Below are 15474 nucleotides of genomic sequence, written 5' to 3'. Positions count from 1 at the left end.
GGTCTTTCTGGGCCAGTAGCCATTTAATGTTACTCTTTGGGGTAGAAGAGGTTTTTTTTTTTTTTATTTCACTGTCCTCAGTGAATGAACTCTGGTCTTTCCTATACCCATAGTAAGTTTTTATGGTGAGGTTCTTTCTTCTTTTCTGGTTCATTTTTTTAAAAATGAGAACTGTCAGTGTAAGTACCTTTAATTGTGGGGTGCATGATGCCTCCAGCTTCACTTCAGCTCTCCCCTCTGACCTGGAACCCCCAAACCAATCCCTGTACTACAAGTACTGGTAGCCAGCAGTGTCCCTGTCCCCCTGCTCCTGCCCTCCCAGTTTCCTGGTTCCTTTTAGCCTAAGGTCCATCTCTGCAGCCCAGCTGGACCTGGTGCTCCTAATCAGTAGAGCTTCTCTCAGTATTCCTGGACTCAGACCCCCAGCTCCCCAGCTATCAGGTGAAAGTTCCTGTGGTTCCAGCTGAAGTTTCCTCCTAAACCAGTTAGCCCAGGGCTCCCCACTGTCTGATCTGTGCAGCTAGCCTGGGGGTGTTTACACTTCACACTGGTTAAACTCTGGTTCTGGTGTCCCAGCCCAACTCTTTTTTTTCACCAGTCTGTTTTCACCCTAAGGTGCAAATTTGTTCTATTTGTGGGGGAAATCTGGAGATTCTGAAATTTATTGACCTACTCTTGTCATCTTCCCAGAATCCTCTCCATACGTTTTTGTTGAAATGGAGACTGATATACCAACTTTCAGAATTCTTTACATATTCAAACAGCAGAGTCTGCTTCTAGGGGTTATATGAACTGACCATAGAGTTGATAATTTAGTTGTTACAGGCAATAGAAAATTTAAGGACTAATTCAGGGGAGAAAGAATTAATAGAATTTTACCCAATTTCTTTATAATTGAAGTTGATCCTGATGGCCCATATTTCATTCAAGGTATAATAATAAACAACTACCTCCCTCCCCACTCCCGCCTTTTTCATTTTTTGTATCATTAAAGATAAAAAGAAAAAAGACTTGAATTGCAACCCTTTTTTAAAAAATGTGCCTTTGATATTAAATTGCTTCTCTCCATCTATGAGTTAGCCAATTCAGTTCCATTTTATACTCCTTCATTTAGAATTTTCTCTGTTCAGATCATTGTTCCTACCATTTGAGATTCCTATCCAAATTAGACCTACCTAGGGCTTGTTTTTATGGATCTTGTCTGACATTTTGAATTGAAGTAAAAAGGAACAATGATAGAAAAATGGAATTTCTTAGAACTAATTTATTTTACAAAAATCAGACAATTTATGCTTTATTTAACAATGCTATAATGTATAGCATTAGAGTGTTTCATTCGCCCCACAATCTCCCTTTATATGTTATTCTTGATTCACAATGATATTAGGAACACATTTTAAAAAGACGATGAACTTTAGGACAGAAGACCTGCTTTGAAGCCTATATTTTGTAACCATCGAGCTCTGTGCTATTGGCAAATCATGTCACCTTTCATCTATAAAAGGAGAGGATTGATCCAGCTCGAGGGGGCAAACACCACCCCAGACCACACTGGGCAATCAGCCCAGAAACAAATTAAAATGTTATGGAGCAATAGTAAAGAAAGTACAAATTATGGTAGAATATAGATGATGCTACTATGTGGTTTTTTTCTGTCAATATCTGATGACCCGGATCCTTATGTATGACATATTGGTCCCTTTTTCTATGTGAGTTTGACCCCACTGGACCAGATGATTTCAGGCCCTTTCCAGCAGTAATGTTCTGTTCTTGTGAGACGGGAAGACACGGCTGTTCTTTATGTCAGTATGTCATAAATGGTCAGTCTGGGAATAATGCAGTTCATGGGACATCCATAAATGAGACTCCCAATAGGCTAAATGCTTTGCCTCTGGTCACACGACTAGTAACTGAGTCAGAATTGAGATCCAAACCTAATTCCTAATTCTAAGGCCTATAAATGTATCTACTTTAGCAGTTCAGTCTTGTTTTATGGAAAAGATATGTTTCAAAACAATAGACCACAAAAATAAAATTTTTCTAAGGCTTCTCCTATTTCCCTGAGTATATATTGACTGAGTAAGATGGAGAAGCAGATTTGTAAGTATATTTAGGGGAACAGCTGAGGATGGAAGAGCATTCATAGTATAGAAAATTGAGAATTAACTGAACAAAGAGTAAAGATGAAAGTAACTTTGAGAAAGTTCCTCATTTATGCTTCATCTAACAGCAGGAAATAGACACAGTTTAAGTGAGGGTTGCTTTTTATAACAACTCTTTAAATATCATAGGGAAGCAGCACCACCCACTGGCAAGAAGTGTTAACTCACTGGCATTTGCTTTTTGCTGGTAGTGAGTGATGTGATTATTTTTTATTTATAACTATAGTATTATTTTTGCTTTTATATTATTACCCCTTCTTAGAAATGCATGCTTCTATGCATTTTGCTAATTAGTTTGCTTTTTCTGTAATTCTGTTCACTCCTTCAAGTACTAATATTTGGGTTAATGAAGTATTGTTTAAAAATTATGCCTCAATCTTTTTTGCTTCTATTCTCAAATATCAGAAGTTTTTTTTTTAAGTAATTAGAACTGAAAAAAGCCAAACTTTGACTTTATAACCTTTTAGTTCCTGTTAATTTATAACTGAATGAAATTTCTTTTTTATTTTTTTCAGATGATTCTTTGGGATTGGGACTTGAAGCAGTGGTCGAAACCCCATTACCAGGTGAGTGTGTGCATTAGCACTAATGAAGAGCGATGCTTGTGAGGAACTTAAAAGAAACATTTAAATTTAGAATTAGAACTTCCTATAGTAAGAACTTGATAATCTAGAATATAACTAACTAGAATCTGCAATTAAATGGATCTTTTTTTCTGAATTCCACTTGTAGGAAAAAGAGGCAAGTGATCCCCCAAAAAGTTCATTTAAAAATAATTCTTCAAGCAAGAGGCTGGATGACCTCTTGTCGGGTATGTTGTAGTGGGGATTCCTTTTTGGGTTTGAGTGAGATTAGATGGATACTGAGGTCTTTTCCAATTCTAAAATTCTGTGTTTCTTTGGTTTAATAAACAAAGGGTTTTCATGGATTAACTTGGGCTTTAGCTTAGGCTTCAATCTAAATCCATTCAAGGACCCCTTTGAAAAAAATTGAGTTCCTTACTATGAGAAAAAATCAATTTGGGGACTTAAAATTAATTCCCTTTAATTTTTAAAATCAAGAAAAATCACAAAACTTTATTATTAATACAACAAATACTAAAGTATATTTTGAGTCACATTGTTCAGTGACTAATTATGCACAAAATACCATCAGCACTGAGAGAGATAAGAAAATAATTTAGATATGTCCAGCCTTACTTCTTCCCTTTTCCCTCTACTTTATAATCTAGTAGGGAAACTAAAACACACATATAAATTATAATAACATCTAGGATGCGGCAAGTGCAAGAACCTTGTTAGAGTTCAGAGAAAGGAGAAACAATTTTAAGCTTGGAAGTTGGAATGAAGGAAGGCCGAGGTTTTTACCTTGGTGAGCACTTCGCGAAATTGGTGGCAGTTTGAGTTGTGTCTGGAGGACAGCAGACTCGAAGATGAGGGTATTGTAGGTATAGGGAGTGGTTTAGGACAATTTTGATAATGACAGCTAGCCTGAAGTCTAACAAAACTCTTAAGATACTTTTCAATGTATTAGAAGATTAGATTAGAAGAGGAGCAGACAAATTGTTATTGCAGGAACTAGTTGGATAGAGTTACAGTCCCACAAATATGTATTATGTGCCCACTATGTGCAGAGGCACCTATCCAAAGACAAAAAGAAATAACAATAACTGCCTTCAAGGAGCTCATGTTTTCCTGGAGGATTCATGAAAACATCTCTGTAAATAAATTATAATTTGAGGAGGAAGAAAGGGCTAACAAGGAGAAGGTTAAAGGCAGCTAGTATTTGAAGAAACTTAGCTAAGAAGAGAATCTGTCCTGGGAACATTAGAGAGGCAGAAGATACGATGTTGTGTAAGGAGGAGTAAGGAGACCAGGGGACTAGAATCTGAGTGTGTGAGGAAGAATCCTGGGAGATCAATGTGGAACAAGATGGCAAAGGATCCAAAGTGCTGGATCCTTTTCTCTTCAAGCTGATTGGAATCCAGTCATTATTTCTGAGCCAGTGTGTGATACAATTATACCCCTACTATCGGAAGATTATTTTGGCAGCAGAGACAAGATTGGACACAGGAGAGGCGAGACTGGAAGTGGAAGGATGCATTAGGAGGATGTTGGAGTTGACCAGGTGAGAAGTGATGAAGGATCCAGCTGGGATGGTAGCTGTGTGAATGGAGAAGAAGGATAGATAGAAGTGTTTTGAGGATGGATAACAAGGCTTTCCAGCCAATAGGAAACTGGAGATGATTTGCAGCCCTGGCCAGCTGAAAACTCAATATGGAGCCTAAAGGAGGATCATCTGAATAGAGAAGGTCATTTTAGGGCTAGGGAGTAAAGAGTATCTGGGAGGATGGTTATTAGTTATATTAAAAAACTGTTGAGAGGTTAAAAATGATGAGTGCTAAGAAAAGGCCATCAAATTTAACAACTGTGAAATTAATATTAACCTCTGGAAAAGTCTTTTAGTGTGGCATTCTAGTAGGAAGTCAGGTTAAAAGAGGGTGAGAAGTGAGAAAGTGGAGATGAGTTTATATGGCTTTTCTAGAAGTTGGGACAGGGAAAAGACATCTGGAGAAAATGACAAAGCTAAAGGAAAACTTAAGACTGGAGAAGACCTGAACATATAGGCATCAAGGAACAAACAGAGAAGGAAAATGGGGAAATAAAAAGGTTAGTTTTGGCAAGAAGAGTCCTATTTTTCAAAAACTAGAGCAAGAAAAGAGAGATTGAGGGGAGAAGGAAGCTTGCTTGATTGCTTCAGTAAAGTAGGAAAGAAGATGAGGCAGAGGGAATTGGGGGAAAAGTTTGAAACCACTAATTTGGGAATAGAGAGAAAATAGGGTTCCTAAGAGTTTGTTCTGAAGGGAGGAGTTGCGATTAGATGTGTGCTTAGTTGACCAATATTAGGTAACCAGAGGCTGGGAGAGAAATTCAGGAGCCAGGATAGGGACTAGGAAAAGCTCATTCCAATGTTGGAGGAGAGAATGTTGATACACTGTTTCTAATCGCCACCCTAACACTTAGGGGAGGTGACACTTCTAGGCAATGGCTCCCCATTAGTTGCTGCGGCATTTTTGATGGGAAAGAAGGAGATGGCAATTTCTCCTCACAAATGTATTTGGGCTGTTAAAGTCCGATTCTACTTGCTCATTTTAGTATAGCTGGGTTCTTAGAGCCTGTGCTCTGGCAGTTCCCATACAACTGAAACAGTTTCTAGTACTGTTCCGGAGATGGACTGTGGATCTGTCATCCTAGCATGGCTTACCTAACTGCAGAGAGGCTGCTGGTTAGAAGGTTGGCCACTAAGTAACATTTGCTGGAGTTGTAACAGTCTCATTTGATGGAAAGAAGAGATAAAATTATGGCCCTTTGGAGTGAAGGATAGAACAGGGAGAGGAGAGAGACCAACAGGAGAGGGGGAGAAAGAAGGAAGAGGGAGCATTGGGGGGTCAAAGGGAAGGAGGAGAAAAAGAACATTAGTAGAAACAGCCATCATAGAGTAGGAGAGAGATGTAAGCAGATAGTGGGAGAAAGGTACTAAGGATGGAGAGGAAGAAAGATGAGATCAGTAGATAAACTTAGAGAATTCTGAAGTGACAATATTATCAATTACTCATGATTTAGCTCCACCCTGGACTGTTGGTCTCTAGAGTCAGTTATTAACATTAATCAGTGTTACTTTGAAGTTTTGATTAATTACCTACTTCCTATAGGTTTTCCACTACTTTTTACCCTTACACATCTTCTGCAGAATAGTGTGAGCCCAGAAGGAGGGATTGTGATCTGGACTTCTCTTGAGAGAGTGATGTCAGGACTCCAGTCCCATGAGATGAAAAGGGCTGGGCTGGGCTGTTAACTCCTTCAGGAGCATCTGAGCCTCTCATAGGTTCATAGGGGGCCCTCTAGTGATAAGCAGCATGGGAAATGATGATGGAGGTAATCATCAGAGATGAATTCCATTATATGTGGAATATATTTTGACCAAGAAAGGGAGGAAAGTATTCTAATGATGCATTTTAAAGCTTTTTCTTATAGCAGTTCTTGAATTCATCTCAGTTAGCCAAAAGAACAAATTAACTTGAGCATCTCATTTCTTTTCCAGTTCTACTGTACTTCTCTTGGTTCCATATATTTTCCCTTCATGATTATTCCCTGACTATACTATTAGTTTTATTTAGTAGTTAGTAATCCATTCTTTAGTTGTATTTTCCTATTGATTACAATCATTTATTTATTCTGAGCCCATTTTTGTTCTTTTGCTATTTCTCTGTCAAAACATGCTGGACATTTTGTTCTGCAGGCAATGTTAGAATTGAGATTTGTGAAGTTTCAGTATATTTCTATGTTGCAGACTGCTTCTTTTTTATTGGCCTTGACTTTATTGAAACCATGTAAAGAGTTTTGAATTGTAAACACTCTGTATTTAAGTTTTTTTCTGCAAAACTCAGTTTTCTTAAGATAAATGGATGCATCTTTCAGAATCATTTTGTGGAATTATTAAAACAGACTGCTAGACTTCGAGGCCAAACACTCATTTCCTCAGATTTTCATTTGGAGGAATGATAGTCTTATAGCTTGTCTCTTTTCCATTTTCTATTAATTCAGTATTAACTGGTGAAGAGTAAAACCTTACCACTTTTATGCCTGGTTATTGTGAATTCTGAATTTAAAATTCAGAAATCTTAATTCATACTCATCATAAATTATCAAATGGGAAGTAAAAAACTTTGTTAGTAGTACTTAGTTAGCTACTCTTAGAGTAACTAATCTTTAGCTAGATTAATCCACAAATGGAATTGAACTACTTTGGAATCTTTTAAATTCTTGATCTAGACGTATAATCAGTCATTTTTCAGACATCTCATAGATAAGATTTATGCTTTGGTTTAAGATCAAATTTTAAATTATCTTTTAGAATTATATAGATGAAATCTCAAGTTATGGCATTTCCCCCCGGTCTTTCCACTCAATCAGAATAATGCATACTGTATCAAATTTATAGAAAATATGCATTTGATATGATCTAACTTAAAAAAGATTTTACTTTATAATCTATGGAATAAAATACAATATGTTAATATTATAATCATAGAAAAAATTATTACTTTGGTATTTTTTGTGTAATAAAATTAAAGAATTAATATAATTTTAAGTATTTTTCTCTTTTTTTAGAATGCATCACGAGGAACTGATGTTGATGTCTCCATGCTAAATGAGGCTCGTCAAATGGTGACAGAACTGTTGCTGGATCCAGCCCTCCCCCCACATGTGATCACTTCTCTTCGAAGCATGGATAGTTTGATGGGTGCTTTCTCCAAATCATGTAGGCCTAATGTCAACTCATTCCCACTGTTTTCTGGGTTTAACCCTTGCAGTGAAATAGAGGACCCAGATGAAAAAGACACAAAAACTTACAAGGTTAGAGAACTGGGGAATAAATCACACAGCCTTCAATAAAGTCTTAATGAGATTTTCAGATAAGAATCACCATTAAAATTTTTGTACAAAATAGAATAATTTTGCAAAGATTTTTAGGATTATATATTAAATTGAATCTTTTTGATTTTTCCAGAGATAGTTATGATCTGCATTTTTCTTATGTCATATTTGATAACTTCTTTTTTGCCTGATGGTAGAATTAAATATACTTTTGATCTAGTGATATTAAGCTTGGCATTTATGGTTTGTGTAGTTCCAAGGTTGGTCCTGTACCAATTAAAGTTTTTAGTGCTTCTTTTTAGGGGTGTGTGTGTGTGTGTGTGTGTGTGTGTCTGTGTCTGTGTCTGTGTCTGTGTATGTGTTCATTTGGGAAATCTAAAGGGAATGATTTTTCTGAATTTTATAAAAAATAATCTGCCAAGTGTTTTTTTTCAACTTATTGTCCTTTGGACTCAGTTTTCTCCTGGTTATTCTCATTAGCAGTTACTATGACTTAGATTTTGTCCTGAAGATGCAGCATGATGTAGTAAAGAGAGTGCAGGACTTGGAGTCAGGGGAATGTGGGTTCAAATCCTGCCTTAGACACTTAAGCGTGATTGAACAAGCTATTTAAACTCTTTGTGCCTTAGTTTCCTCACTTGGTTTTCTTGATCTCTAAGGTCCCTTCTGGGTTAGAATCTGTGTTCCTGTCATCTTGGTTTTTTCATCATTATATGTAGAAAGCATTTTTCTCTTCCAGTAACTCAATTCTTTGTAAGTTGTTTTTAAGTAAGATTAATTAGTGCCTTGACTGGAGGTTTAATATATATGTATTTGCATTTATGCATATATGCATACACACATCTGCTCCATTGATTTTTCGTCTCTCCTGTTGTAACAGGAGACGAGGTTTATTCTAGTTATTTTGCTCACGTCTCGTCTCTGTGTCATTTTTCATTTTTATGTCCCCAGCATCTAAAATAGCGCGGTGCCCTGCCTGTAAAGGGATGGGGACTGGACTTGTGATTTCAGTCTTCTAGAGACTCTACCAGTGCAGGGGCAACTTCTCAGGAGGGGGCCGGGAGTTTGAGAAGCACACAGCAGGCGGGGGAGCAGGACCCCACAGCCAGGAGGTGTTGGAGTCGAGAGCTAAGTCTTTGTGGTTCGGAGGCAGCCCTGTCCACCCCGTTGTGCTGCCTCACTGGGTCCGTGGCAGCAGAGAATTGGACCTGGGAGATGATGTTTAGAGATGCCATGTTCCAAACCTAGTTTATAGGGGACCCTAGATAGGATTGTAGTGAGAAGAGACTTGTGGGATCGCCTCCCCCACCCACCATTGTCTGCATAGGACCCCTGCCCGCCTGGTGCTGGTCCTTGTTGGGACTTGACCCCCAGCGCCCGCTGCTCTTTCTCCTCCACCTGCTAAGGGCAGCTCTCTGGTGGTCAGAGGAAGACTGATCTAGGCTTCTCCCAGATCCTGACTGGTGAGGAAGAGACACAGGGTTCAAGATGAGGGCTGAAAACCCATTGGTAGTGCCCTGCCTGTGGGCAGGACTCCAGGCGGCAGAGCTGGGCAGTTCTTGCTCTCCAGCAGCTCCCACGTGATTAAAAGGAAACAACATAGAGACCGTTTCAGGGGCAGGTAGATAGAAGGACTCTGGGAGTGCATCAGTGACGTACACAGCCATGCATTGTGAGTGTCCGGTGCCATTTAATTTGCTGAAGATTTGGGCATGGAGGACTTTGTTCTTTAGTAGCTGTGCCTGAAGCATCTGCCAAGGCGTCTGCCAGGAGTTAGGGTTGCTCCCTTGGAAGATGGCTGTGGAACTGGAGTGGAAGCAGGGCCGGGGGCCAGAGACCTTGTGCACGGGGTCCTTGTCTGTCTGTAGGAAGGTTGGAGGTGCTCGGCTCGCACTGTTCTCCCTCTCTCAGAGAACCTTGCTGCTTTAGCTTCTGGCTTGGTTGGCCTTTGGTATTGATGGTGGTGAGTTGGAAGGGGGTGGTTTCCTTCCCTGGATGGTGATCACAGGGGCCAGCTCAAAGAAGAACTAATGATCTGTGGAGCTCCATTGGGATAAAGAGTCCAGCAGTAGTGGAAGTCGAGTTTCTATGTTTCCCCATATTTTATCAGACAGATAATGATCTTCCTGATGCTGTTCTAGTGGCAGTACAGAGAGTTGTGGGAATCTCCTTTTGGTCAGAGGCTCAGGTCCTTCATGAAAGAATTCATAAACCCGAAATATTAATGGCAAAAGGAAGTTTATTGGCACCGAGAAAAAGATCTCTTCACGGCAGACAGGAGTCCTGGGAGGCAGCTATGCCCTACTCCAGACTGAGGCAAAAATATGGGTTTTTAAATTGTCTTTATAAAATTGAGGCTCAGGTTTCAGGTTGAAAAGAAATCCAGTGGCCCCCCACCCCCAGGCATAGATACTTATCAATATCAGGCCCAGATCTCCAATTGAATGAAAATCATTTTGAAGGCTTTTCCCCAGAATTTGAGTGGGGAATCCCACTATCCAAAAGATCAATGATGAGGAGGATGATTTGCCTTAGAAAAGGCCAGACTTCTAGACTTTTGGAGTCTGGGAGGCCAGGAATCTTTCTTCTTTTACAGATCAAAAAGAGACACAATTTCAGAGTGCTAAAGGGAACACAATTCCCTCCCCTCCCTATCATTCCTATATGGACAACTTCATCATACTAAGAACATGATGGCAAAATTCCTTGTCATACAATCAGGAAAATGATGGCTAGTTTTAGTCTTCTGGGATGGGAGACAGAAATGGGTGATGGGTCTCTTTCTGTGACTTCAGTGATTTGGCATTGGTCTGTTTTCTCTTGGATAATGCCCACTGGCAGTGGAGCAGGCTGGAGGTGGGAGAGTCAGAAAGGAGCAGAAGTGTAATTTCAAAGTGAGGGAAATGGCCTGTGGGCAAGGGCAGATAAGCACGTGTGCCAGGGCCCGAGGCCTAGTGGGGGCCTGAGGCTGGGGGGAAGATCTCAGAATTAGACCAGTGGCTGTGTGCTGAGTTGTAGCTCTGACAGTGGCACAAGCTTAATTCAGGGCAGGACTTCGTGACCAAAACTTGTCTGAGCTTGTCTGGTGCTGATTTTGCCAGAGGGTGAGCGCAAAGGATTGTCCTTATGCCAAACTCAGGACACAGCTTGCTCACGGGGCCTTAGCTCTGGAAAACAGGGGGTCTCCTAATGTATTAACAATAACAGCGTCCAAAGACTAGATGGAGGGCTCTTCGGCTGCTGTGGATCTTTTTGACGTGACCTGTGCTGTGATAAAAAGGGTCTTTTTGGGTCATGTCAGAATCAAGAAAAGAGCTTGTGGGAGCTGGTGACCTCTGAGACGCTTCTTGGGGTGGGATTCCTGATTACTCACCAGTAATGGCTGGAGGCTGGTGCTGAATTGCCTTTTATCAATGCACTCTCTGCAGTTAACAGAAGAGGCTAGACTTAGTTATGAATGGTTATCAATGCTGTTCTTGGCAATGCTGAGCCATCCCTTTCACATGAAGTAGTTATTGGGTCACGCACAGACTCCAGGATAAGATGCAATTTTCCCTATTTAGTATTTAAAGCCTTTTACAGTCAGGCTCCAAACTGTCTTTTCAGGCACAGGATGTATTCACACGCACTGGGGTCTGACCAAGATGGCCTTCTTCCTTGCCTCACATGTGACCTTGCAAGCCTGTGACACAGCCTGCGTGAAATGCCCTTCCACTTCTGCCTCGTAGAATAAATACTGGGTTTCCTTTAAAACCCATCTCAAGTACCTTCTGAGGCCTTTCTTGATCCCTTTCCCCCAAACCAGCTGATGTTTATCTGTTTATACTTATATGAGCACAGATTATGTTCCTCCCTGGGATAATAATAGCCATCACCACAGCTGGCGCTTCTATGGTGCTTTAAGGTTTGCTAAAAGGTATATAAATAGCATTTCATTCACAACAGCCTTGGAGGGCTAGCTCTTAGTAAACCTATTTTACAGATGAGGAAATCGAGGCAGACAAACTGAGGCAATTTACTAACCCAGGGTGACACAGCTCGTCTGAATCAAGTGCTGACTCTGTTCACGGGGCCACCCAGCTGCTCCTGGAGAGCGCTTGATGGTCTCTGGAGTCCCTCCTGTCAAGATAGTGCTTGGGACACAATAGGTGTTTAATAAATACTTGGTGATAGATTGATTGCATTTGTTTCCAAAGAAGTAACTATGCCACGGTCCGAGCACTTCTTTCTTCCCTTTCTCTCTGTGGATCTGCTGTAGAAGACGGTAGCATCCTCCCAGGCCCTGAGGCCTGCAGTCTGTGAGTCATCTTCTATTCTCCACCTTCCTCATCCTCCCTCCAGAGACTGTTACCAGGCCTGTTGCCTTCCCTGTGAGTCTCCCTGATGGCTCCTTCTCTTCTTCGATGCTGCCTTCCTCCAGGTCAGCCCTTTGTGACCTCATCACTACAATGGCTCCTGCTGGCTCTGCCCCCAGGCTGCCCCCACTCCCATCCACCCTCCATTCAGTGGCTAAGGGCAGGTCTGAACATCACCCGGCCTCTCCTCGGTAAACTTCCCTGGGTTCTCTGCTGCTTCCAGGATCCAGAACAAAGTCCTTGTTTTGTGTTCCTGGGCTGGCCCTCCCTCCTACCTTTTCTTTCTTCTCGCACTCTGTTCCCAGCCACATGGGCCTGCGGGCTGGGCCACAAGCATTCCCTTCTGCTTTCTATGCTTTGGCTTCCTGGGCTCCCTTTAAGTCCCAACTAAAATCCCATTTTCTTTAAGAAGCCATTTCTCAGTTCCTCTTAGTGCTAGTGCTTTCCTTCTTTTATTTATTTCCTGTGCATAGAGCACCAGGCCTGGACTCAGGAAGACTATAACTTCAGTTATATTTGACTTTGTGTTTGTTTTTAAGGCAATTGGGGTTAAGTGACTTGCCCAGGGTCACACAGCCAGGAAGTGTTAAGTGTCTGAGGTTCAGATTTGAACTCAGGGCCTCCTGACTCCAGGGCCAATGCTCTATCCACTGCCATCTAGTTGCTCCCAGCCTTAGACATTTAGTAGCTGTGTGACCCTGGACAAGTCACTTCACCCTGTCTGCCTCAGTTTCTTTGTCTGTAAAACGATCTGGAGAAGGAAATGGCTAATTACTCCAGCATCTCTGCCAAGAAAACTCTAGATGGGATCAGGAACAGTGAGACAAGCTTATGTTTATACATAATGCTTTGATGTCTTCCCCCATTAAATTGTAAGTTCCTTTGGAGGGAGGAACTCTGTTTTGCCTCTTTTTAAAATACATCTTTCAAGATATGTGCTAGAGGCAGTTTATCTTCAGCTCAACTATTCTGCATTTTCTTTAGTGGAAAATGACACGTAGAATAATGACTCTTATGTACCATAAGACACTTGATCATCCAAAAGTGTGTTCTGTGTTGCACTATTCGTTGCTATGGGCTAAGGTTTGAAAATGTCCTATAACCCTTATAGGTATTTCAGCAATTAGATTAAGCTATCAAGAGCTGATACTTGAATGTCACTCCAGTTCTAGACATTATTCAGTTATATCATTAGGCATTTGAGACTGTTTGAATAGGAAGAAGCCTTAAAAATTGTCTGGTTCAATCTCTTTTTGCCGACAAAGAAACTCACACTTGATGAGGATAAAAAATTAGTCAAGATTATATTTGGAGCTGAGTTAGTGGAAGAGCCCAGTTCCCTTTTTGCTACGCCATGCTTCCTCTCAACTGTTTTGTTTTTTAAAGTTTGTGAGAAAACAAGGGAGAGTTCACTGAAGGAACACATAATGAGCAGCAGAATAGAAAATAATCTCTATGAGATCTGCTTTGGAAAAGAGAATATTGCATACCCTTCTATGTTAATAGTATATAATAACTTCTTAGCTATCTGTCCAGAGGACTGGACAAGATAAGATGACCGTACCATCAGAGACAATCTGGAGAGACTGAAAGAAGAATTTGATTGTAAATGTGTCCAAGTAGTGTTGATAAGCTTAGAGAAGATTATGGAACTCTGTCTTCCATTTTTATTGATTTCATGATATTCCCCAGCTATTGAAAACAGCAGTCTAATAATATTGGGTGCCTTAGGGTTGCTAAGTCTAATGTTAACTGAAAACCAATTTAGAAAAAAAATTACTTGACAGGTTTCTGTAGAGTTTCATTATTTTTCTCGTCTGTGCCATAGTAGCAACCTATTATATAAAAAGAGACTTTAGAGTTTTTAAGAATTCATAGGTTTTGCCTTCTGGAATGCTCTGAGTTATTTTGAAGATTTTAATTGTGAAGTGAAGCACAAACAAGCATCCAAAGGAAATAAGTTCTCAGAAAACCACATAAGTTCTCTGTCACTGCTAAGAAAACAAACTCTTAGCTATTAGTGGGAGAGTAGACTCTCCTGGTTCAGTGTTGTGGTTCACTGAGATACATGGCTGCTGTGTGGGAGGAGCCATCTTCAGAGACTGTATAAAATAATAACTTTGGATGATTCATAAGGAACTTGTAAGCCTTGGGGTCCCAGGGACATTCTGTTGATCATTCCCATTCATTCAGCACCTCCTTGGTCAGTACCTATTATTTTTAGGGTTTAAACTGTGCTGTGGAGCCACGAATAACCTGTTTTAGTCTTTGCCTCAGAGAGCACGTGGTTAGGAGAGATTGGGTCCACAAATGCATCACAGTATAAGCTTCAGGTGAAGGGGGAAACGTGCTGTGAAGTTTAGAGGAGGAAGAGGTCTCTTCCACCTGGCAGCAGAGGTGGGAAATAACAGTTAGCCATTGTAACATGGGATGGAACAGGCTAAAATGTGAAATTTGTGAGGATAATTAACTCAGTTCTCAGGAAAAGAATGACTTTAATTTCTCTGTGACTTATTGAAATGTTAGATATATGGATGCACCAACACACATGTAATGAATGTGATCATTTTAAATGTTGTTTAATTACTTTACAGACTCCAAGTCATAGAAATAGTTTGCTGCTACCACAGCTAAGGAGAAACTCAAGACCCTCCGGACTCCCTCTGCCGCCCCCTGAGCCGTCTCCTTCCCGATGGGAGTACAGTACCAGAAGGCGCACGCTCACTCTCCGACAGCCGAGTACTCCAAGGTAAAATGCGTCCTGGTCCCCTTCCCCCGCTTCTGGCCTGCCTGCCAGAGGACCTTTCCAGGCCTGCTCTTCCGTCATCAGCAGGGGCTGCACTCTCTGGGCCTCAGTGTCCCCATATGACAGTGGAGGGTCACTTCTAGAAAGCCCTCTGCTGGCCAGAGTCTCCCGGCCCAAGCCACCTTGGTTTGGACAGCCCAAGGGTCGGGACCCTCTTCAGTTGCTGTGGTAATGGAGTCTTTCCTGCTGCTTCTCTCCTTCCTTCCATCAAGCCCTTTGAGTTCATTGGCATGGGAAGCCCTGGTGAAGAAACTCCCTCCCCGAGGGTAGATCTGTCCCTGTTGGGCAACATGGAGAGTCGGGAGTGACTGACTCTGGCTCATGGAGTTAGCATGACACGAAGCAGAGACAGGGACTAAGCAGCTCCCGGCCTTGTTGGGACGGCTCTCCAAGAAAGCTTGTGGTTTGTCTGAGCCCAGGCTGTCTGCTGCCTGTGAACCCACAGAGGGCCGTGGTGGCAGGACTTGTCACCTCCCAGATCCCTCCCTTGGGCCCTCAGGCCTCCTTACGCCCGTAGCCTCTCTCCCTTCCCTGGCTCTGATGTGTTCCCCAGTCCTGGTCCCCGCTCTCCCTTCCCCCTCCAGCAGCTCCTTCCCAAAAGGGTCTCCTTCCTCTCCCCTGCAGACTGTGGGGGCAGGCCTGAGGTCAGGCCAGGAGTGAGCAGCACTGTGGTGGGAGACTTGGGGAGGGGAGGGATAGGGAGGCTGGAGATG

At 41.6% G+C, this 15474-nt stretch overlaps 1 protein-coding gene across 4 annotated transcripts in view; it reads left to right on the top strand.

Annotated features, from left to right (window-relative positions):
* The window catches only part of PDE3B (phosphodiesterase 3B), a 140294-nt gene that overhangs the window by 75386 nt on the left and 49434 nt on the right, over positions 1–15474 (top strand). For all 4 annotated transcript variants that reach the window (XM_051967703.1, XM_051967705.1, XM_051967702.1 and 1 more), the window contains exons 2-4: positions 2678–2728; positions 7334–7579; positions 14550–14704. In XM_051967703.1, the coding sequence (XP_051823663.1) occupies positions 2678–2728; positions 7334–7579; positions 14550–14704 (452 nt within the window). The remainder of the gene's footprint in view (positions 1–2677; positions 2729–7333; positions 7580–14549; positions 14705–15474) is intronic.

Source organism: Antechinus flavipes, chromosome 6, assembly GCF_016432865.1.
Source record: "Antechinus flavipes isolate AdamAnt ecotype Samford, QLD, Australia chromosome 6, AdamAnt_v2, whole genome shotgun sequence".
Lineage (NCBI taxonomy): Eukaryota > Metazoa > Chordata > Mammalia > Dasyuromorphia > Dasyuridae > Antechinus > Antechinus flavipes.
This window is presented reverse-complemented; position numbering and strand designations above follow the sequence as displayed.